The sequence below is a fragment of the Anomaloglossus baeobatrachus genome, chromosome 6 (genome assembly GCF_048569485.1).
Source record: "Anomaloglossus baeobatrachus isolate aAnoBae1 chromosome 6, aAnoBae1.hap1, whole genome shotgun sequence".
NCBI classification, from domain to species: domain Eukaryota; kingdom Metazoa; phylum Chordata; class Amphibia; order Anura; family Aromobatidae; genus Anomaloglossus; species Anomaloglossus baeobatrachus.
This window is the reverse complement of record NC_134358.1, coordinates 122,510,671-122,536,002: the sequence shown is the minus strand read 5'-3', so window position 1 is coordinate 122,536,002 and position 25,332 is coordinate 122,510,671. Positions and strand designations below refer to the sequence as shown.

Here is a 25,332-nt window from a genome sequence, read left to right as displayed (position 1 = left end):
CCTCTTGAGAGGGAGCCTTGACCAGCAGATAGTCTAAGTAAGGGATCACCGAGTGACCATGAGAGTGGAGGACCGTGACTACTGTAGCCATGACCTTGGTGAAAACCCGTGGGGCTGTCACCAGGCCGAACGGCAGTGCCACGAACTGAAGGTGTTCGTCTCCTATGGCGAAGCGCAGAAAGCGCTGATGCTCTGGAGCAATCGGAACGTGGAGATAAGCATCTTTGATATCGATCGATGCAAGGAAATCTCCTTGAGACATTGAGGCGATGACTGAGCGGAGGGATTCCATCCGGAACCGCCTGGTCTTTACGTGTTTGTTGAGCAGTTTTAGGTCCAGGACAGGACGGAAAGACCCGTCCTTCTTTGGAACCACAAACAGGTTGGAGTAAAAACCGTGACCCTGTTGCTGAAGAGGAACAGGGACCACCACTCCTTCTGCCTTCAGAGTGCCCAGCGCCTGCAGAAGAGCATCGGCTCGCTCGGGAGGCGGAGATGTCCTGAAGAATCGAGTCGGAGGATGAGAGCTGAACTCTATCCTGTAACCGTGAGACAGAATGTCTCTCACCCATCGGTCTTTTACCTGTGGCAGCCAGGTGTCGCAAAAGCGGGAGAGCCTGCCACCGACCGAGGATGCGGTGTGAAGTGGCCGCAAGTCATGAGGAAGCCGCCTTGGTAGCGGCACCTCCGGCGGTCTTTTTAGGGCGTGACTTAGACCGCCATGAATCGGAGTTCCTCTGATCCTTCTGAGGCCTTTTGGACGAGGAGAATTGGGACCTGCCCGCACCCCGAAAGGACCGAAACCTCGACTGTCCCCTCCTCTGTTGGGGTAAGTTTGGTTTGGCCTGGGGTAAGGATGTTTCCTTTCCCTTGGATTGCTTGATGATTTCATCCAATCTCTCACCAAACAAACGGTCGCCAGAAAATGGCAAACCGGTTAAGCACTTTTTGGAAGCCGAATCTGCCTTCCATTCCCGTAGCCACAAGGCCCTGCGTATTGCCACCGAATTGTCGGCTGCAACCGCCGTACGGCTCGCAGAGTCCAGGACAGCATTAATAGCGTAGGACGCAAATGCCGACGTTTGAGATGTTATGGAAGCCACTTGCGGCGCAGACGTACGTGTGAGTGCGTCAATTTGCGCTTGACCCGCTGAGATAGCTTGGAGTGCCCATACGGCTGCGAATGCTGGAGCAAAAGACGCGCCGATAGCTTCATAGATGGATTTCAACCAGAGCTCCATCTGTCTGTCAGTGGCATCCTTGAGTGAAGCCCCATCTTCAACTGCAACTATGGATCTAGCCGCCAGTCTGGAGATTGGAGGATCCACCTTGGGACACTGAGTCCAGCTCTTGACCACGTCAGGGGGGAAGGGATAACGTGTATCCTTAAGGCGCTTAGAAAAACGCTTATCTGGACAAGCCCGGTGTTTCTGGACTGCCTCTCTGAAGTCAGAGTGGTCCAGAAACATACTCGTCGTACGCTTGGGGAACCTGAAACGGAATTTCTCCTGCTGAGAAGCTGACTCCTCTACTGGAGGAGCTGAGGGAGAAATATCCAACATTTGATTTATGGACGCGATAAGATCATTCACTATGGCGTCCCCATCAGGAGTATCAAGGTTGAGAGCAGCCTCAGGATCAGAATCCTGATCAGCTACCTCCGCTTCACCATACAGAGAGTCCTCCCGCTGAGACCCTGAACAATGTGATGATGTCGAGGGAATTTCCCAGCGAGCTCGCTTAGGCGGTCTGGGACTGCGGTCCGTGTCAGAGACCTCACCCTGGGATCTATGAGACACCCCGGGAGGACATGGTTGTTCCAACTGAGGGGAACCAGGGGGCAATGATTCCACAGTGCCCATGGTCTGAGATACCGGTCTGGACTGCAAAGCTTCTAGTATCTTAGCCATAGTCTCAGAAAGCCTTTCAGTAAAAACTGTAAACTCCGTCCCTGTCACCTGGACAGTGTTAGCAGGTGGTTCCCCCTGGGCCACCCTTAGCAGAGGCTCCGGCTGAGTAAGTGCCACAGGGGCCGAGCAGTGCACACAATGAGGGTCAGTGGAACCTGCCGGTAGTGAAGCCGTACATGCGGCGCAGGCAGCATAGTAAGCCTGTGTTTTGGCACCCCTGCTTCTTGTGGGCGCCATGCTGTTGTCTCCCCTGAGCAACCCAGGAGGGTATATAGCCAAAAATCAACCGTGCACTATACAGTGTCAAGTATAGCCTATAATCATATAATCTATAAGTACACTTCTGCACAAGTGGGGCCAGCACCTGAGGTGCTGCTTACCGGCCGCTCAAAGCGGTTGTGTGGCCACCAGAATCCCTGCCTGGGTCTCCCAGAGCTTGTCTCCCCTCTCCAGCGTCAGAAGAGGTGACAGGAATGGCTGCCGGCGTCCTGAGGAGAGGAGGGGGCCGTGGGCGTGCCCTAGAAAGTGCGGGAAACTGGTGCCCCACTGTGCACAGTGAGGGGGGAGGAGTATGCAAAGCCTGCTCCAGCCCTCAGTGCTGACATTCTGTACAGCGTCCCGCCCTTCCCCTGACTGGCAGGCCTGGGGGCGGGAAGAGAATGAGACTAGGCCGCAGAAGTATAGTTATAAGCGCGGCCGCCGTATAAGCGCGGTCGGCGCGGATGTCCCCGGCGCACTAACAGTCCCAGCCGCGCCGCATGTATAACAATGGCAGCGGCGGTCAGCGCGGTAGTCCCCAATACACTACACACCCAGCCACGCTGCAGCGTGTGATGGCACAAGTGCGGTCAGCGCCGCGGTCCCCGGCGCACTAACACACCCAGCAATGCTGGAGTGTTTCTGTGCGCGGTCCCCACGGGGACACAGAGTACCTCAAAGTAGCAGGGCCATGTCCCTGACGATACTCGGCTCCTTATCCAGCAGAATCCCCAGGGGCTGTGGATGGAGCACGGTCTCAGTGCCTGGAGACCGATAGGATCCCACTTCACCCAGAGCCCTAAGGGGGATGGGGAAGGAAAACAGCATGTGGGCTCCAGCCTCCGTACCCGCAATGGATAGCTCAACCTTAACAACACCGCCGACACAGTGGGGTGAGAAGGGAGCATGCTGGGGGCCCTGTTAAGGGCCCTCTTTTCTTCCATCCGACATAGTCAGCAGCTGCTGCTGACTAATCTGTGGAGCTATGCGTGCATGTCTGCCTCCTTCGCACAAAGCAAAAAACTGAGGAGCCCGTGGGAGCACGGGGGGTGTATAGGCAGAAGGGGAGGGGCTTTACACTTTTAGTGTAATACTTTGTGCAGCCTCCGGAGGCATAGCCTATACACCCAATTGTCTGGGTCTCCCAATGGAGCGACAAAGAAACTATGTTCTGTTCCTTTTTCTTTCGGTTATCAGTACGTAGCATGATAGAAGAATTATGCCAGTCTAATGGCTAAAATACATTTAAAAACGCAGTGTTCAGTGTGAATATTGCATTTATGAAGCTTTTTTTTTTTTACTGACGTGAGCCTTTGGAAAAAGCAGAAAAGGTGTCAGTCATTTTTCTGACACTTAGGGCTCATTCATGTGTCGATGGGGCTCTTCACGTGTCCATGATTTTTTGGGGACCGACAGATCTCTATATATCGAGGAGACATGTCTGATGATACACTAACTATGCAATGCAAGTCTGAGGTCTTTGAAAAAAAAAAAAAAAGTGAACACCACTCGCATGCCATCTAAGTGCTGTCCGTTTTCATGGTGTGGTAACAGGAGACGGTGGATACATTGTTTGTTTACGACAAAAAGTGATGAAAATTGGGACTAAACTGGTGACAAAAAAAAATTGGGAAATTAATACAAGAAATGTTTTTTTTTGCTTGTGTCACCTTTTACCAAGTCCTGCCTTGTTTTCATTGTTTGGTCACTGGAGCTGTGTGAGGGCTTGTTCTTTGCGCCACCATCTGACATTTTTATTGATACCACTTTGGATAGACATAATGTGATTGATTCTTAATGCATTTTTTTTTTGGACAGTTGCGGTAAAATAAAACAATTCTGGCATTTTCAATTTCTTTTTTCATTTTTTCTCATGTAACACAGGCATTAAAAATGAAGGCTCAGCTCCTAAGTCTGCATCAATATCCTATACCCAACATACGACGTAACTTTATATAATATGTCGGGAAGGGGTTAAACAACATGATGTGCAAATACAGCCAGCTAAAACTTTATCTGGATAGTACACTATAACAAGAATGAACGTGCGCTGAAAAAACCTGAACCCGGCATAAAGAGCTCCGTGAGAATGTGACCAACCTCTTCTCCGGCTTCTCCCTTCACTACTTGCTGTGCTTTCATCACTTTGGTAGATGCTATCGCTGTCGCTAAAGCCTGAAAAACAAACAAAAAAAAAACCACATAGTAACCACAAATAGATAACACAGAAGCCACACAAATTCCTGTAGATCTCCAGTCTGTGTATGTGTATGTATGGTGTATAAGGACATATTCGTGAGATTATACATATACCAGCAGTGAAAGTTACTTTTTTTTTTTTTTTTTTTAATAGATGTGCTCATTTAGAAAACAAGGTGCAGAATGACTCAAAATGATGTAAACATTGCATGAAGGGATCTGAACATCTTGGCGAAAGCTTGGGCATTGACAGCCCATCATATTAGAAGCAGGTTTATTACTTTTAGACCAAAGTATCTGAATAAGGCCGGGGCCACACGGGGACTACTGTGATCCTCGCATGACACTCTGCTCACGCTGGCAGCACAGCGGGAGCCGAGTGTCACTGCGACTGAAGTCCGATCGTGCGGGGGGCGGGCCGGGCCGGCACTTTTCTCCCCCCTCTCCTCCGTTGCCGGCTATTGCCATTCTCTCCCTGCACTCGCAGTACACCGGTGTACTGCGAGTGCAGTGCGATTTTTCTCTCGCCCCATAGACTTGAATGGGAGCGAGAGAATCTAGGATCGCATTACAGTCGCAGCATGCTGCGATTGTTTCTTCGGTCCGATTAGGGCTCAGAAAGTAATCGCTCATGGGGGTGCTGACACACAGGCTATTATTGGTCTGAGTGGAATGAGATTTTCATGCCGTGTGTCTTAGGCCTAAAACTCCATCAGATCTGAACCAAAGTGTGGGAGAGCATAATACACATGGCAAAAGTGCCAATGTGGGTCAACCTGATGAGGGTATATAACAGACAACCTGCCCTTTCTGAACCCATTCAGACATAGGACAATTACTAGCAGCCATGACTCATTGCAAACAAGACGTGTTCAAAGTCTATGGGGTCAACCCTGGAGGCCGACTACAAGCATCAGCGATTCCATGGAACAATCAAACACCTTACTGTTCCACAATGACAGATCTCAAAGGAAAGAAAGAATCGGACATGCTGAATCTGACTTTACCCTGAGGATAGGAGAGGTCTGCCCAAACTCTCCTGGCATCCCTATAATCTGAGACCAAAGTAAGGCTGGGCGGTTTAGGGTAAGGCCCGCTAGACGTCTCCCTCAGACATCTACACCAACTGGACTGCCAGAAATATTTGGCGGTACCTGGGGATTTTGTTTTTCTTTTAACTAAGCCCAGGGTCAGGCATGGCTAACCAGGGCATCTTTGTAACGTATAAAAGGGCCGCAGGCAGCTAGAAGTGCTTTGAACAGCAAAAAGCTTCTGACAGATTCATTTTAAGGTAGTGGATTGTATATACTGTGGATAAAAAGGAAAGTGTGGTAGATAGCTTCTCCTGAGACAGGGCCACCATGCACATATGTGCTATGCAGCGTATCTAGGAAGCGGTGTCCGTTATCAGTGGGGCAGGTTAATCAGGATATGCATAAATCTAATAAAAAAGTTGACTTCTGATCCACTGATTATATTGTGTGCCATCTTCTGACATTTAATAAAGAGAGAAAATAGATTTGTAAATGCTGTTCAGGAAAATAGTACAAAAGTCCATGTCTGTTTCCATTCCCTCTGTACTGGAATCTTAAATGACATCTTACCTCTGCCTTCAAGTCAGACCGAATACGGACAACGCATCTCTGTACCGCCATTTGAAATGTAAAGCTAATGACGCCTTTAATTTTCAGGAGGGCGTCTTCACAGAGACTCCTTCGAGACTGAGGAGAGAGAAAAGATATTTTTATAGCTGAATGATATAATGTACAGTCTATATAATATAATTACCAAGAGTCAAAGAGTAAACTGAACACAAAGGAGTAAAAATGCGAATAGCAAGAATGATCTAGAGCAGGCGTGCAGCATCACAGCCTCAGGGACACAGGACTTGTCTTTGTGCTGCCCTCGCCATTGTTGGCATGTTATATGTTACTGGATTTATGCTTAATCAGAGGGCAGCATAAATTACTCAGACTCTGATACACGCCATGTCTAAAGCTGGGTTCACACTAAACGACAGCGACAACGACGTCGCTGTTACGTCACCATTTTCGGTGACGTAACAGCGACCTTGTAAGTCGCTGTTATGATCGCTGCTTAGCTGTCAAACACAGCAGAAGCAGCGATCATAACGTCGCTTTGCTACATGTTCAGAGAGCAGGGAACCGCGCTTAGCGCTGGCTCCTTGCTCTCCTACAGTACACATCGGGTTAATTAACCCGATGTGTGCTGCAGCTACATGTCACAGTGCAGAGAGCAGGGAGCCGCGCGCACTGCTTAGCGCTGGCTCCTTGCTACAGTATACATCGGGTTAATTACCCGATGCATACTGCAGCCACATGTCACAGTGCAGGAGCCGGCGCTGGCAGCAAGAGCGGAGGCTGGTAACCAGCGTAAACATTGGGTAACCAGGGAAAGGTCTTCCCTTGGTTACCCGATGTTTATGCTGGTTACAGCTTACCGCAGCTGCCAGACGCCGGCTCCTGCTCCCTGCTCGCTTCATTTCGACGCTCTCTCGCTGTCACACACAGCGATGTGTGTTTCACAGCGGGAGAGTGACGACCAAAAAATGAAGCTGGACATTCAGCAACGACCGGCGACCTCACAGCAGGGGCCAGGTCGTTGCTGGATGTCACACACAGCGACAGCGACGGGACGTCGCTGCAACGTCACAGAAAATGGTGACGTAGCAGCGACGTCGTTGTCGTTGTGTGTGACACCAGCTTTACTCTACTGGCCTTCTTGCTATGGTCTTGATAAAAATCACTTTCATCTGCAGCAGGTCTGCTAGTCTGCTCAGTCATGGCCACCTCTAATCAAAGAGCATCAATGACTGGCATCCCTTTCTATGCGCAGTGTAGGCACAAATCTGTCAATCAGTGGTGAGGGATGATGGCCAGAGCTTATGAATATATAAGGCTACATAGCAGATACTCATCAGTGAGAGGACTAGACAGCTGTAGCTGATAAAACTGATTTTATCAAAACTATAGCAAGCAGCTCAGTGAGTGGCATCACGGGAATCAGGGTGTCTGTCAATACATTATGCTGCTCTCAGATGGGACATCAAAAACTTAATGACAGATCTTTCATTTGGGACGCCTTCCCTCTTTATGTGGGATATGAAACACTTGGCTGTTTCAGTAACTTTAATAAACTACACTGAAGATAGCAGCGTGTACACATTATCTCTCCACTCCTGTTCTTTGGAGGGAAAAATACTCAAACACATCAATGCTGTTCACTGATGAAAGCCGATTCACTATGAGCAGAAATGATGGCTGCCAATGATGTTGGAGACGTCAAGGAGAGCACTATGCATCAGCCACCGTTCTCACCAGATGAGTGGTGTTACAGTGGGGGCCGGTGTGTCTAGTCGGTACAGAACCACCCTACACTTTGTGAATGGTACAGTGACAAGCCCCTACTACTTTAATAACATCATTAATCCAGTCATTGTGCTTCTACTTGAACAACACAGGTTAATTTCATCTTCATGGATAACATTGCTCCAACTCATTGAGGTTGCATAATTAGGGAATGGCTGCTGGAGATTGGTGTACCCCAAATGGAGGGGCCTGCACTTTCTCCAGACCTAATTCTTATAGAAGCCCAATGGGATCAGCTGAGTCGCCGTGTAAAGGCTCATAACTCTTTACCCCGGAGCCTCAATAACCTGGGGTCTGCCCTTCAAGAAGGATGGGATGCCGGACTCTGCAGACAATAACTCCACTTGTGAACAGCTGCGGATGTCGTTGTCAGCTGTAATTTATGTTCAAGGCCACATGACAAGTTATTGAGACTGATAATTTTGGGGTGTGTATACCCATAACTATTGTTGTCTTTATTTCAATAATATATTGTTTGATATGAGGAAATCACCATTGCATCCTTCTTCTTAAACTCCCTACTTTCATGATAAAATATCATTTCAGCATGAACGTTTTACGTTTTCCATAAATTTCACCTCAAATCCCTAACATTATTATGTAAGAAGGGAATATACTGTAGATTTCCAATCTAAACTAAAAACGAAGCCCAATGTCCACCTGCGACATCCTTCTCAGAGCAGAGCAGTCATTTTACTGGTGTTGCAAACGTTTGACCACCTTGTGTGAACAAACCCATAAAAACTTTGGTGACGTCAAGGAAAAAAAAAAAAAATCTTATTATTTAAATATAATATTCCAAGTCCCCATCCTAATCTTCATTAACTCAAGAAGCTGAAGACTTCATTATGAGGGACTTATACAGTGTTGTGCAGTATATAAAACTGGGAAGGATGAGGCTTGATTGAAAACACACAACTGCTCCTCTGGCCTGGCAGACAAGCTGTTAAATCAAATAAAGTATGCTTGGTTAGGCACAGAACAACCTTGACATGTGTTCTCCACTCGTGACTAAAAGGTACAATGCTTACATGTTAAAAAGAAATAAGAAATCGAAGTAGATAAAGTAAACTGTAAATCATAAGACATGGCTGGAAAGCCAAGAGTTGTTTGCTCCATATGATAAGGAAAGCATTTCCCCTTGGTTAGGCTTTGATTGACTGAAGTGCTCATTGCTAAGCAGTTAGTATTTAGTTCCCTGTTTATCAGACACCTTGCATGCCTGCTGACGGAACGCATCAAAGCAGATGTTGCAACCCTTCAGCAAATTGTAGATCACAAGCGCTATGCTCTGCATTCACTCCTCCGAAGCCAGACAGTCTTTTCCAACAAGCGGACGGATTTCATACTTGACGGATGAATACTATTTCTGGCAGACACGTGCCTAATGATTTCTTATAAAACAACAGCAGGAGGTCATTTGCATTCATGTTTTGTGCAAGCTTTTGTGATGTGCCTTCGATGTGGAACTAAGTGGGGCATACAGGAAAGTGCAAACAGAGATGTAAGCCATTGCACAATCGTCTAAATGCACCGGTGTGAAGTTAGACAAATATAATCATTTTTACCTAACAGAAACTTAAAAAAGAAGGGAATTTTGTTTACTTACCGTAAATTCCTTTTCTTCTAGCTCCTATTGGGAGACCCAGACAATTGGGTGTATAGCTTCTGCCTCCGGAGGCCACACAAAGTATTACACTTTAAAAGTGTAACCCCTCCCCTCTGCCTATACACCCTCCCGTGCATCACGGGCTCCTCAGTTTTGGTGCAAAAGCAGGAAGGAGGAAACTTACAAATTGGTCTAAGGTAAATTCAATCCGAAGGATGTTCGGAGAACTGAAAACCATGAACCAAAAGAACAATTCAACATGAACAACATGTGTACACAAAAGAACAACCAGCCCGAAGGGCACAGGGGCGGGTGCTGGGTCTCCCAATAGGAGCTAGAAGAAAAGGAATTTACGGTAAGTAAACAAAATTCCCTTCTTCTTTGTCGCTCCATTGGGAGACCTAGACAATTGGGACGTCCAAAAGCAGTCCCTGGGTGGGTAAAAGAATACCTCGATAAAAAGAGCCGAAACGGCTTATGCTCTTACAGGTGGGCAACCGCCGCCTGAAGGACTCGCCTACCTAGACTGGCGTCTGCCGAAGCATAGGTATGCACCTGATAGTGTTTCGTGAAAGTGTGCAGACTAGACCAGGTAGCTGCCTGACACACCTGCTGAGCCGTAGCCCGGTGCCGCAATGCCCAGGACGCACCCACGGCTCTGGTAGAATGGGCTTTCAGCCCTGAAGGAAGCGGAAGCCCAGAAGAACGGTAGGCTTCAAGAATCGGTTCCTTGATCCCCCGAGCCAAGGTTGACTTGGAAGCCTGCGAACCCTTACGCTGGCCAGCGACAAGGACAAAGAGCGCATCTGAACGGCGCAGGGGCGCCGTGCGAGACACGTAGAACCGGAGTGCCCTCACTAGATCTAATGAGTGCAAATCCTTTTCACATTGGTGAATTGGATTAGGGCAAAATGAAGGTAAGGAGATATCCTGATTGAGATGAAAAGGGGATACCACCTTAGGGAGAAATTCCGGGACAGGACGCAGAACCACCTTATCCTGGTGAAAAACCAGGAAGGGGGCTTTGCATGACAGCGCTGCAAGCTCCGACACTCTTCGGAGTGATGTGACTGCCACTAGAAATGCCACCTTCTGCGAAAGACGTGATAAAGAGACATCCCGCAGCGGCTCGAAAGGTGGTTTCTGAAGAGCAGTTAGCACCCTGTTAAGGTCCCAGGGTTCCAGCGGACGCTTGTAAGGTGGGACTATGTGGCAAACTCCCTGCAGGAACGTGCGGACCTGCGGAAGCCTGGCCAGGCGCTTTTGAAAAAATACGGAGAGCGCCGATACTTGTCCCTTGAGAGAGCTGAGTGACAAACCCTTGTCCATTCTGGATTGAAAGAAAAGTGGGTAAGGCAAACGCCCAGGGAGTAAAACCATTATCAGAGCACCAGGATAAGAAGATCCGCCAAGATCTGTAATAGATCTTGGCGGACGTTGGTTTCCTGGCCTGTCTCATAGTGGCAATGACATCCTGAGATAATCCTGAAGACGCTAGGAGCCAGGACTCAATGGCCACACAGTCAGGTTGAGGGCCACAGAATTCAGATGTAAAAACGGCCCTTGTGACAGCAAGTCTGGGCGGTCTGGAAGCGCCCACGGTTGACCCACCGTGAGATGCCACAGATCCGGGTACCACGATCGCCTCGGCCAATCTGGAGCGACGAGAATGGCGCGACGAAAGTCGGACCTGATCTTGCGTAACACTCTGGGCAGCATCGCCAGAGGAGGAAATACATAAGGCAGTCGAAACTGCGACCAATCCTGAACTAATGCGTCCGCCGCCAGAGCTCTGTGATCTTGGGACCGGGCCATGAATGCCGGGACTTTGTTGTTGTGTCGTGACGCCATGAGATCGACGTCCGGCGTTCCTCAGCGGCGACAGATCTCTCGAAACACGTTTGGGTGAAGAGACCATTCCCCCGCGTCCATGCCCTGACGACTGAGAAAATCTGCTTCCCAGTTTTCTACGCCCGGGATGTAAACTGCAGAGATCGTGGAGGCTGTGGCTTCCACCCACTGCAGAATCCGCCTGACTTCCTGGAAGGCCTGACGACTGCGCGTGCCGCCCTGGTGGTTGATGTATGCGACGGCAGTGGCGTTGTCCGACTGTATACGGATCTGTCTGCCCTCCAGCCACCGATGGAAAGCCAATAGGGCTAGATACACTGCCCTTATCTCCAGAACATTGATCTGAAGGGAAGACTCTACCGGAGTCCAGGTTCCCTGAGCCCTGTGGTGGAGGAAAACCGCTCCCCACCCTGACAGGCTCGCGTCCGTGGTGACCACAGCCCAGGTTGGGGGTAGGAAGGATTTTCCTTGCGATAGAGAATTGGGAAGGAGCCACCACTGAAGAGACGTCTTGGTTGCAAGGGACAGAGAGACATTCCTGTCGAGGGAAGTCGACCTCCTGTCCCATTTGCGGAGAATGTCCCATTGGAGTGGCCGCAGATGGAATTGCGCGAACGGCACTGCCTCCATCGCTGCCACCATCTTCCCCAGGAAGTGCATGAGGCGCCTCAAGGGGTGTGACTAACCCCGAAGAAGAGATTGCACCCCTGCCTGCAGAGAAAGCTGTTTGTCCAGCGGTAGCTTGACTACCGCTGACTGTGTATGAAACTCCATCCCGAGGTAAGTCAGTGATTGGGTCGGTGTCAACTTGGATTTTGGGAAGTTGATTATCCACCCGAACTGCTGGAGAGTCGCCAGAGCGACGGTAAGGCTGTGTTGACACGCCACCCGAGAAGGTGCCCTGACTAAGAGATCGTCTAAGTAGGGAATCATCGAGTGGCCCTGAGAGTGTAGGACCGCCACAACGGATGCCATGACTTTGGTGAACACCCGTGGGGCTGTCGCCAGGCCGAAAGGCAATGCCACGAACTGAAGGTGTTCGTCCCCGATGGCGAAACGCAAGAAGCGTTGATGTTCGGGTGCGATCAGCACATGGAGATAAGCATCTTTGATGTCGATCGATGCTAGGAAGTCTCCTTGTGACATCGAGGCGATGACCGAGCGGAGAGATTCCATCCGAAACAGTCTGGTGCTCACATGTCTGTTGAGTAGTTTGAGGTCCAGAACGGGACGGAATGATCCGTCCTTCTTTGGCACCACGAACAAGTTGGAGTAAAAGCCGCGACCATGTTCCTGAGGGGGAACAGGGATCACAACTCCTTCTGTCTTCAGAGCGTCCACTGCCTGAAAAAAAGCGTCGGCCCGAGCGGGGGGCGGAGAGGTTCTGAAGAAACGAGTCGGAGGATGAGAGCTGAACTCTATCCTGTAACCGTGAGACAGAATGTCTCTCACCCATCGGTCTTGAACATGTGGCCACCAGGCGTCGCAAAAGCGGGAGAGCCTGCCACCGACCGAGGATGCGGTTCGGAGATGCCGAGAGTCATGAGGAGGCCGTCTTGGAGGCAGTGCCTCCGGCGGCCTTTTGGGGGCGTGACTTAGACCGCCACGCATAGGAGTTCCTCTGGCCTTTCTCCGGCCTGCTGGACGAAGAGGATTGAGACTTGGCGGAGGGACGAAAGGACCGAAACCTCGATTGAATTTTTCGTTGCTGAGGTCTCTTAGGTTTGGACTGGGGTAAGGAGGAGTCCTTTCCCTTTGATTCCTTAATAAATCTCATCCAATCGTTCGCCAAACAATCGGTCGCCAGAAAACGGCAAACCGGTTAAGAACCTCTTGGAGGCCGAGTCTGCCTTCCATTCGCGCAGCCACATGGCCCTGCGGACTGCCATAGAATTAGCGGATGCCACCGCTGTACGGCTAGCAGAGTCTAGGACTGCGTTCATGGCGTAGGAAGAAAAAGCTGACGCTTGAGAAGTCAGAGACGCAACCTGCGGAGCAGAATTACGTGTGACTGCATTAATCTCAGCCAGACAAGCTGAGATAGCTTGGAGTGCCCACTCGGCTGCAAAGGCCGGGGCAAAAGACGCGCCCGTGGCTTCATAGATTGATTTCACCAGGAGCTCTGCCTGCCTGTCAGTGGCATCTTTTAGCGATGAACCATCTGCAACCGATACCACAGATCTAGCCGCCAATCTAGAGACTGGGGGATCCACCTTGGGACATTGAGCCCAACCCTTAGCTACGTCAGAGGGGAAGGGGTAACGTGTGTTAGTAAGGCGCTTAGTAAAGCGCTTGTCCGGAACCGCTCTGGGCTTCTGGACAGCATCTCTGAAGTTAGAGTGATCGAAAAACGCACTCCGTGTACGTTTGGGAAACCGAAACTGGTGTTTCTCCTGCTGAGAAGCAGACTCCTCTACAGGTGGAGGCGGGGGAGACAGATCTAACACCTGGTTGATGGACGAGATAAGATCATTTACTAAGGCGTCCCCTTCAGGTGTATCAAGATTGAGGGCAACGTCAGGTTCAGAGCCCTGAGCTGCGACGTCCGCCTCGTCCTCCAGAGAGTCCTCAAGCTGGGAACCCGAGCAGCGTGAAGAAGTCGGGGAAGATTCCCAGCGAGCCCTCTTAGCCGGTCTGGGACTGTGGTCCGGGCCGGAGTCCTCCACGTGGGACCTAGGGCCCAACCTGGGAGCGCTCTGCGGCGCGGACCGAGAGGGGCCTGGAGGCGACGATCCAACAGGGACCGGGGCCTGTGTAAGGACCGGTCTGGACTGCAAAGCTTCTAGCAGCTTGGCAGACCATTTGTCCATAGACTGAGCCATGGATTGTGAAAGTGACTCAGAGAGTTTCTCAGCAAAAGCAGCAAACTCTGTCCCTGCCGCCTGGACAGGGGGAGCAGGGGGGTCTACCTGAGCCGAGGGGCCCACTAGTGACCGAGGCTCCGGCTGAGCAAGCGAAACAGGGGCCGAGCATTGCTCACAGTGAGGGTAGGTGGAACCCGCAGGTAACATAGCCCCACAAGAGGTACAGGACGCAAAAAAACCCTGTGCCTTAGCACCTTTGCTCCTTGTGGACGACATGCTGTTGTCTCCTAGGAGAGTGATCACTGAGGGTATATGGGAAAGGGTATATAGCCCGACCGAACAGAAAGATATATAGAATACGTATCTATTCCGGCACCCTATGGGGGACCAGCACCGGGTGACCGGTGTGGCTTACCGACCGCTAAAAAGCGGAGTGTGTGTCCTCCAGATTCCCTGCCTTAGGTCTCCCAGAGCTGCAGAGCTCTTCCCTGATAATCCTCCACCGGCAGAATGCCAAAAACATGGCTGCCGGAGCTCTCAGGGGAGGAGTGGAGCCGTGGGCGGTGCTAGAAAAGTGCGGGAATCTGGGGTCCCCACAGTGATCAGTGAGGGGGGAGGAAACATACAGGATGCTCCGGCCCTCACATCCGACGTCAGGTCGGCAGTCCCGCCCTTACCCCTGACAGGCAGGCCCGGGGGCGGGATTTTTGCTACTAGGCCGCGATGAAGTCGGGGACTAAATTTAAGACCGCGGCCGACAAGCAGGCGCGGTCGGCGCGGAAGTCCGCCGGTCTTCACAAATCAGCAGCTGCTGCAGCGTCCGGGAAGAAGGCGCTCCATGCACAGTCCCCATGGGGACACAGAGTACCTTAGAGATGCAGGGCCCGGTCCCTGAGGATGAATGACCGGTCAGGATCCCACTTCTCCCAGAGCCACTAAGGGATGGTGAAGGAAAACTGCATGAGGCTCCGGCCTTTGTACCCGCAATGGGTACCTCAACCTTAACAGCACCGCTGACATAGTGGGGTGAGAAGGGAACATGCCGGGGGCCCCGTGGGGGTCCTCTGTTCTTCCAACCGATATAACTAATCTGAGAATGCATGAGGGCATGTTTGCCTCCTTCCACACAAAGCATAAAACTGAGGAGCCCGTGATGCACGGAAGGGTGTATAGGCAGAGGGGAGGGGTTACACTTTTAAAGTGTAATACTTTGTGTGGCCTCCGGAGGCAGAAGCTATAAACCCAATTGTCTGGGTCTCCCAATGGAGCGACAAAGAAAATAAGATGTGCGCATCTTATAGTCCGAAAGCAGTTTCCTGAGATGGAGGAGAAAGGTTACACAAGTCCTTCGCACTCACTGAGAACTGCTCTATCTGCTCCTGCCCCACACTGATCTGCGTGCTCTTTGCAGGCAGGAGAGGAGGATACCAGGACGTGCACAGATCCTGCACCTCTCATGCACCAGAAGGACCTTCTACCTGTATACCTCCAGGACCTTTCAGGTTATGTGATCATTCACATGCTTGGAAGAAACTGCAAAATGTGGTAATGTATATATAGTGTGTGCATGTAGCAGAGCTGTGTGGGCATGTACAGCCAATGCAGCAGTGTGGAGTACATATGTGCGCTGAAAAGTATGTGAGAGCCTAGTGTTGTGTGATGTGTATAATACGCATGCTGAAGAGAAAAAAGAGAATTTTGTTTACTTACCGTAAATTCTTTTTCTTATAGTTCCGTCATGGGAGACCCAAACCATGGGTGTATGCTACTGCCCCCGGAGGACACACAAAGTTACTACACTCAAAAACGTGTAGCTCCTCCCTCCTAGCATATACACCCCCTGCCAGCCAGATCTAGCCAGTTTGGTGCAAAAGCTGAAGGAGGACATCCACCCACAAGAAGAGACAGAGTAAAATCCGGAAGAACCGGAACCTCAGTCCACAACAATAACAGCCGGTGAAGACACACGGAACAAGAAACTTGCCAATAGGCAATAGGGAGGGTGCTGGGTCTCCCATGACGGAACTATAAGAAAAAGAATTTACGGTAAGTAAACAAAATTCTCTTTTTCTTTATCGTTCCTTATGGGAGACCCAAACCATGGGACGTTCAAAAGCAGTCCATGGGTGGGAATAACCAGACAACTGAGAAGCAGGCAAACCTAACTTCACAAATGGGCGATAGACGCCGGAAAAATGCGTCTGCCGAGCCCACGTCTGCCAAGCATGAGCATGCCCTGGAAAGTGCTTCGAATAAGTATGCAGACTAATTCGAGCTGCAGAGTGACAGACCTACTGGGCCGTAACCTCGTGCCTGAAAGCCCAAGAAAAAAAGGCGCCAACAGGTCTGACTAAATGTGCTCTGATTCCCGATGGGGAAGGCACTTGAGAACACTTGTAGGTCTCAGAAATGGCTGCCCTAGCCAACGATCAGGGTCGGCTTAGATGCCGAGAGACCGCTACGCTGACGAACAGTCAGCACCAGAGAGGTGCACCGCCTAATAACGGCGGTGCGAGACACATAGATCCGGAGCGCCCGCACCAGATCTAGGATATGCAACGCTTCCTTAAGCGATAAACAGGAGCCGGACAAAAGGAAGGCAGGAAAATTGCCCCGAATAAGGTGGAAGCAGTAACCGCCTTAGGGAAAAAGTCCGGAGTCGGATGAAGACCACCTTGTCTTGATGCAAAGACCAAAAAAAGGGGGTGACTCCGAGGGAGTGCAGCCAGAACTCTCTGGCGGGAAATTATAGCCACTAGACAGAGTACTTTCTGTGAAAAACACAACAAAGAAACCTCCCGAAGATGGCGCAAGGGGGGTTTCCGGGAACCGGGAGGACCGGATTAAGGTCCGAGGTCTCCATAGGCCGCCGGAAGGCGGAATGATGTGAGATGCGCCCTTAAAGGAGCGCACCGGAGCCAGCCGGACGATTCGCCGCTGGCACATACTGACAGAGCCGAGACCTGTCCCTTAAGAGGGATAGTCCTAGCTGTAGACCGGACTGTGGAAGGGACAGGAGGGTCGGCAAGGACAAAAAAAGGTCAAAGGACACTTTGGAGCTCGAGTCATAGTGGAGATGACTTCAGGAAGGATATCAGAAGTCGCTAAGATCCAAGACTCAAGAGCTACGTCGTCATTCTGAGAATCCAGAATTCTGACGGGGAAAAAACGGACCTCTTGAGAAAAGGTCTGAACGGTCCGGAAGATGCGAAGGCAACCCAACGGACAGAAGGAGCAGGTCAGAGTACGAAGCCTGCTTGGGTCAGTCTGGAGAATGACCCGACGACCCCCTTTACCGATCTTGCGCAGGACTCTGGACAAGAGGTAGAGGATGAAATTCCTAAAGAGACAAAGCTGGGATCAAACATGAACCAGTGTGTCTACCGCAAAACCTGAGGATTGTGGACCACGGTAGGACAGCTGAAATAGCCTGCCTCGTAGATTTCACATCTAGGATGTGGACTGCGGATACGGTGGACTAGGATTCTCTTGTCCACTGAAGGATGTTCAGCCGCCATGATTGCCAGGCGGCTGAGCGTCCCGCCTGGAAGCTGGTGTAGGAAAACGCTGTCACGTTGCCCGACTGGACTCGAATGTGCCTAGCCGCCCACAGATGGTGAAGGCTTAGAGGGCAAGAAATACAGCCCTGAATTCCAGCACATTGATCCAGAGGGCTGATTCGGACAGAGTCCAAGCGCCCTGCGCTCCACGGTGGAGATATACTGCTCCCAAGGCGGATAAGCTAGCATCCTGGTGAGGATCACCCGGAACGGGCCAGAAAAGGAGCGCCCCTGAGACAGAGTGGCCGAAGCCACCACTGAAACGAGCCCCTGGTCGGTGGCGAAGCCACCACCCCGTGGGAGGAGTGAGTTCGCTTGTACAGCGGAAAACATCCAGTCTCAGAGGACGCAGGAAAAGCTGGGCAAGGAACCGCTTCCATTGACGCCCTGAGAACCTCTGGTTCGAGGTCAGAGTGGACTTGGGCAGAAAGACAAGCCACCCGATAGGTCAGAGTGGCGAGAGTGAACGAATCACTCTGCTAAGAGTCAGCACTGGATGAAAACCGAACAAGAAGGCCGTCCAGGGCCAAAGATCACTGCCAAACCCTAGGGGGGCAGGACCCTGATCACAGCTGCCCCACTGAGGATACTCGAGGGGCCTTGGCTAACCCCAAGGGAAGAGCCACGATTGGACCACTCCGATTGTCAAAACGCAGTCAACGCTGGTGTGAAACTGCGATTGACCCCTGCCGATAGGCATCTCTGATGCCGATGGTTGCTAGGGAATCTCCTTGGGGTCTTGATTGATCCGGTGAAAAAAACACACGGAACAAAACCAAGAATCGATGTGAAAACGCCACACCTGGCTATGCTTGAAAAGCTAAAGATCCAGGTCGAAAGGCACCACCCTCTTCGGGGAAAAATCTCAGAACCGTTCCCAGACGGGAACCGGTACAATTACTCCATAGGCCTGCTAGAAATGCCACGGCCTGTGAGAAGGCGGCGGCCTTGGAGCAGGGAGGAGATAACAGAGAAAGACTGTTTGGCGGGTGGACAGAAGTCCATCCTGTAGCCAAGGGAGATAAAGTCTCGCCCCCACTGAACGGAGACGTGTGAGAACCCTACGTCGCCAGTGGAGAGAGCCTGCCACCGACCAAGGAGGTTGTTGGCGTGGCTAAATAGCTCGGAGGAAGCTGACTCAGTGACAGCATCTCCTGCGGCCTTCTGAAGACGCAGCTTCGAGCTATTTGGTTGTATGGACCTAGGCTGAGCTAGAGGACGATCAGATGGAGGAACGGAAACCACCGAAACCTCGACTGATTCCTGTCCTGGACAGGTTCCCTGGTTTAGGTTTGTGGCAAGGAAGAACACTTCCCGCCATAGCTTCCTTAATTTCACACAGTTGGTTCCGAGGAAACTGGTCCCACCAAGTGGGAGCCCAGCAGGAAACCACCATAGAGGCATCTGCCTTCCAAATCCGAAGCCACAGAAGCCTGCGGATAGCGAGGAAGGTAGCCCAGATCACCGCCGTGCGGCGTCCAGCATGGCAGACCCGGTATAGGAGGAAAGAACTGAAGTCTGTAAGTTCAGGCAACCGTTTTGGCATAGAGTCCCTGTTAGAGGATGCATCTCCTCCAGAGAAGGTACAAAAAAACCGCACTGCTGTAAGCTGAGGGGAACAAAGCTCCTGCCGTCCCCATCCCGACTGGGCCCAAAGGACAACCAGGCGGACCGCAGAACCGTAAGTGAGGAGCCATCAGGCACTGACATAACGGCCCGGGCTGAGCCACCTGAGGTGAATGAGCCCACTACTTGACCACCGTTGGTGGACAGGGGAAATCCAGTCCTCAGAATCACGCTTCATGGGAAGCGATCAGAGCGGACCCTGGGCTGGTCACAGGGGCCTGAAAACTGGAGAGGTTAAGGAACACACATTGTGTTCACCTAGATAAGGTAACACCGGCGGATTGAGGTCCAGTACAAAATTAATGTACCGTAGGATCCATATAGAGGTGCCGTCCGCCACTGATACAACTACCCGGGCTGAAAGTCTAGACACCGGAGTGGCTACCCTTGGCGGATGAGTACACTCCTTGACCACCTCAGATGGGAGGGGGAGACAGGCAGCAGAACTCCGCTGTGGGGTCTGCAGGATAGGCTGTGGGCTTGGACGCAGCGGGCTGAAAACTGGAGTGGTGAAAGAACACACTCCTCGTCATGTTAAAAGCATACTGATGCATTTCTGCCAGCGGGGAACACTTCCCTGATCAGGCGGATGGAGGTCCAGTACAAGAATAATGGACGTAATCCAATCATTCACATCTGCGTCACCTACGGACGGATCGTCCGAGCCCGTGGTAGAGACATCCTCCTCGTCCAGCGAGTCAGCTCGTATCGGAGCTGCGGGACGGGGAGGACAGGGGACCCTGCGTCTCCCTGTCAGGAGGACGGGGTCTGAGTCCAGGAGAGTCCCTTGTGAGCTTTGCTGAGCGAAGCAGAAAACGCCCTAAGAAGGGGGCTGCATGCTCAGCAGATGCCGGGACAGCCGACCCCTGGAATAGGATTCCTACGGGGGTCAGCCACCGAACAGCAGCTGGAGGGACCATTAATGAGCTCCCATGTGTTATGAGCTCGGGATAGCCGTAAGAGACTACCTGCAGTGGATCATAAAAAAACAGCCTGCAGTCTCGCTCTGTGACATGCTGCAGAGGTGGGGGCTCTGTCTAGAATACCCAAGACAGAGGTTCAGCCTGGGAAGAATCCCGGCTGAGGCATCTTGCCACTATCCACCGCATAAGAACCGTTACAGTGTGTCGGTTCAGGCATATAAGGTTACATGCAGAACATGTAGTGTACAGCCTTGCTGCTAGAGTGAGACATGCTGCTGAGGAGGAGATTCTATGATAAAGAATTAACTCCTTCATGCACTGAGAGTGAATAAAAGTGCACAACCAGAGGTTGTGACTTATCAGGCCGCTATTATGTGTGCCCTCCAGATTCCAAACCTGGACCCCCAGCCAGATATTCACTCCCTCTGCACTGCAGAGCAGCCAGCGCCGACCAGAGTACTGAGACGCTGAGAAAATGGCGCCATGAGGGGGGGGGGGGGCGGGGGTTAACCCAGAAGCGGGAATCGGAGGGCGCAGGAGATGTACAGGGGAGGGAATCATCTCATCAGATATGAGTGTCCTCCCCTGTGCAGAGCGGCCGTGGGCGGCTCTGCAGCGTCCCCCTGCATGCTGACATGCAGGGGAACGAAAACGAAACTAGGCCGCGGCTGAAGCCGGGGCCTAGAGTTATACATGCGGCCGAGAATCAGGCAACATCGGCGCGGTTCCCAGTAAAAAACCGTGGAACCGGCCGGAAACACAGTAAAAGCAGCATTATCAAGCATCACTGTCCCCCACATTAAAAGTGCCCCACATTGCAGAAAGGACCCTCTGAATAACGTCTCTATACTTAGCTTTGAGACGCAGGGTCCAGTCCCTGGTGGGGTGAGGGTCCAGTGCTCCTTCCAGCAGGGTCCTGCACAAGGGCTGCGGATGGAGGCCGGTCTCCTGCAAGGCAGAGAGAACCGTGTTGGCTCCCACTTCAAGCCAGAGCCCCAGCATGGGATGGTGAAGGAGCGCGGCATGAAGGGCTCCTGCCCTGAAGTCAACCTTAACAGCACTGCCGCCAGGGGAGTGTGAAGGGACATGCCGGGAGTCCAGTGGACCCGCTTTTCTTCCAAATCTTTAGAAAAAAATGAAAAATCAAAGAGAATGCATGTGTGTGTGTGATTCCTCCTGACACAAAGCAAAAAACTAGATCTGGCTGGCAGGGGGTGTATATGCTAGGAGGGAGGAGCTACACGTTTTTGAGTGTAGTAACTTTGTGTGTCCTCCGGGGGCAGTAGCATACACCCATGGTTTGGGTCTCCCATAAGGAACGATAAAGAAATAATAATAATAATAATAATAATAAAAAATGTATTACCTCCCTATACCATCTTCGTGTATTAAACATTTCTTATAATTAGCACTCCACTTTTCACCACCAGGGAAGTTTTAAAGGGAACCTGTCAGGTCCAATATGCACCCCGAACCACGAGCAGCCCAAATTGCTAATCCCTGCCTAACCGTCCCAGCATCTAGTGGCATAGTTAAAGAGATCTTTAGAAAAAGTATTTCTAAAGATCCTTTATGATATGCTAATGAGCCCAGGACTAGTCGCAAGGTCGTTATTTCCCCGACTAGTCTACCCTCTTAGCATGTTAGCACTTGTGTCCATTGTCCCCATCTCAGACACCAGGTTTAGGCTCAGTGTTCTTCCGGTCATGCACACTAAGAAGCTGGGAGTACACGTCTTGGCTTCAGAGAGGTCTAGTGTGCATGACTGGAACTGCTGTGATTTCTGATCATGCGCACTGAGTCTAAACCCGGCGTCTGAGGACACAGGTACGCACGTCACCGCTGAGGACACAGGGAAATGAGCATTGAATAGCATGTTAGTACGCCCACAGGTTCATGCTAACATGCCAAAAAGGGCAGGCTAGTCGGGGGAACATCATAAAGGATCTTTAGAAATACTTTTTCTACAGATCTCTTTTTATAGGCTACTAGATACAGGGACGGTTAGGCAGGGATTAGTAATATGCACCCAGAACTGCTTGTGGTTCTTGGTGCATAGGGCATCTGACAGGTTTCCTTTAAATAGTAGAAAAAATGATTTATCGATTTTCGGCTGATTACAGTGAAGTGCGTCCTATAGTTCAAAATATCTGGTTAAGTTTATTTTCTTACCTTTATTTCTGCAGCTGATCACTTGTATATACTGCAATAACACTGTGGACCGCACAGGGCTTCTCCGGAGTCCCAACATGGCATCAATGAGGGCCTTCAGCAGATCCACAGCTGACATAGCAACTATTTGGCACCCTATGGTCACTTTGAAGTAATGATAGGCACTGGGTGCCTGGAATGGAGCGCCACCTAAAGGCCACCGTCAATCTCTTTTAAGGAGTTTAATAGTAGCAATTGCTACTAGCCTTAAAAGGTGAATGCAGGCTGTTTAACACAGTCAGCACCAGCCGAGTAAGGAATAGGCTAAGCTCCTGCACTCCCTCCGTAAGCCTGCACCTGAGGGGCCGTCCATGTATGGTGGATGTCAGAAGAAGGTAATACTTCCCCCTTCCTTGGGGAAAATTTCACATTATGGCCATAGTTTTTCATTAGTATTATGACCGCAATTCACTAACCATAGGGAAAATATGGCCAGAATACATCAATGTAAATCTTCCCTAATGCAGACTGTTAAGAAAAGTCCAGCTCTGCATTGATTGGTGCTTAGACACAGCTCCTGTTTAAGAGCAGATGAAACTAATGAATAAGTAACCATCCCAATATGGCCGACCTGAACATAGCCCTAGACAGGACTTACCAAAGCTGAATCGAAGTTTTAGGCCTGACTGCAACTATGCACCTTAGTTGAAAAGTTTCCATAAAAGGCGTCCATGTGTATCAGAGAAGGCAGGAGGCATCTGCTAAATAAGTCATCAAATGTGCACTTACCGTGTCGTCAAGGCCGTCAATATGCAGGACCACAGTTTTGGCACGTTTATTTGTCGCTCCAAGGAAGAACTGGGCCTTCCGCCGCCTGGAGTTCATCTCATTCATACAATCTCCATCCGCCGTGCCGGATGACTGCAGAAGATCATAGACTTCTCTAGCAAGAAGCTGCGTGTCGCCTGGCGTGGTGGTCCTGCATAAAGACAAAGCTTTGCACATTACATACCATAGATACAGCTCACTGATGTTAAAGGAATTGTCCAGAAATTCAGCCTACTATATACTGAAAAACACTAGCGGTCCACACAGCAATACTGGTTTATATTGGGGCAACTAAAAAGTCTGCACAAGACCTTTCGTCTGCACAAACACAAGTCTGCACCATATAAGTATGATGCATTGAATTAGGCCAGAATTGGGCCGGAAGTGACCGGAAGGTAACTGGAAACATTGTCACTGAAAACAAGGTTTGTGTTTTTCTTCTCTTTCACCCCTATATTACTTCACTTTCTACTGCCCCCTCTGATCCCTAAACACAGTAATGAACTACTTATCTCTCCCTCCATCCTGCCGACCCATCTCACCTTCCCCTCACATATTTTCCTCCACATTTCACTCAGTGTCTCCAGACACACACCACCATCTCATGGCCTCTCCTGCTCCCACCTACTAACACTCTGTCTGCTTCTCCTCACTGCTGGGGATATCTCTCCTAATCCAGGTCCTCCTCACCACATCGCTATTGTCACTTCAAACCCTCATCCACAACTTATCACAAATTTCCGCACCCTCTCTAACCTTATACCCATTCACCCAGCCCCCGCTCCCCCAGTCCCACTAACAGGAGCACTATGGAACGCTCGCTCTGTCTGCAACAAACTATCCTACATCCATGATCTTTTCATCACTAATAAACTCTCCTTCCTCGCCATCACAGAAACCTGGCTCACTCCCTCTGACACAGCCTCTCCTGCTGCACTTTCTTATGGCGGTCTCCAACTCTCTCACACCCCCCGCCCCAGCAACAAGCATGGTGGAGGAGTTGGTTTGCTCCTGTCTGACCAATGCTCCTTTACACCAATTCCACTACCACCCTCTGTTACTCTTCCCTCTTTTGAGGTGCACTCCGTATGCATCTACGCCCCCTCCAACCTTCAACTGGCTGTCATTTACTGCCCTCCAGGGCCAGCCACTGCCTTTTTTGATCATTTCACCACCTGGCTACTACACTTCATTTCCACCGACATCCCCACCATCATCATTGGTGATTTCAACATCCCCATTGACACTTCCCACTCATCCGTCTCCAAACTTCTAACACGCACTTCCTCCTTCGGTCTCACCCAATGGTCCTCTGCAGCTACTCACAAAGATGACCACACGCTGGACCTCATCTTCACTCGCCTCTGTTCCCTATCTAACCTCTCTAACTCGCCTCTCCCCGTCTGACCACAACTTACTCACATTCTCCTCCCTCTCTTCTCCAAGTACGCAACCCCCCCTCCACACACTTTCACACCCTCGCAGAAATATTAAACACCTTGATTTGCATGCACTTTCTCAGTCCCTTCTCCCTCTCACAGACATTGCATTTTTACATGATGCAGATGCTGCTGCAACTTTATACATCACTACAATCTCTGCAGCTCTCGAATCAGCCGCCCCCCTCACACACACCAAAACCCGCACAATCAACAGGCAACCCTGGCACACGAGTCAGACTAAACAACTGAGAGAGGCTTACAGAATTGATGAGCGCAGATGGAAGAAGTCTCATTCCACTGAGCACTTCACTGAATATAAAAGAGTCCCTGACCACCTTCAAGTCCATACTCACTGCTGCAAAACAAACCTACTTCTCATCCCTCATATCTTCTCTCTCACAACCCTAAACAGCTATTCAACACTTTCAATTCTCTCCTCCGTCCCCCAGCACCACCTCCCTCTCCTCTCAGCTGAAGACTTTGCCTCTTTCTTCAAGCAGAAGATTGACAATATCAGAGCAAGCTTTGGTCCACAATCACCACAGCCCCTCTTCCTCCAAATCCAGCTTCTCCACCATGACAGAAAACAATCTTTCCACTCTACTCTCAAGATCACATCTAACCACCTGTGCACTTGACCCACTCCCATCGCATCTCATCCCCAACATCACCGCAGTCCTCATCCCAGCCCTAACCCATCTCTTCAACCCATCACTAACAAGTGGTGTATTCCCCTCATGCTTTAAACATGCCTCCATTACACCCATCCTCAAAAAGCCCTC

General features: G+C 50.7%; 1 protein-coding gene across 2 annotated transcripts in view; it reads right to left on the bottom strand.

The window, feature by feature from the left end:
* ARMC1 (armadillo repeat containing 1) overlaps positions 1 to 25,332 on the bottom strand; it is a 103,381-nt gene that overhangs the window by 8,282 nt on the left and 69,767 nt on the right. For both annotated transcript variants that reach the window (XM_075353232.1, XM_075353231.1), the window contains exons 4-6: positions 23,070 to 23,259; positions 5,972 to 6,088; positions 4,269 to 4,343 (exon numbers count right to left, since the gene is read on the bottom strand). In XM_075353232.1, coding sequence (XP_075209347.1) covers positions 4,269 to 4,343; positions 5,972 to 6,088; positions 23,070 to 23,259 — 382 coding nt within the window. The remainder of the gene's footprint in view (positions 1 to 4,268; positions 4,344 to 5,971; positions 6,089 to 23,069; positions 23,260 to 25,332) is intronic.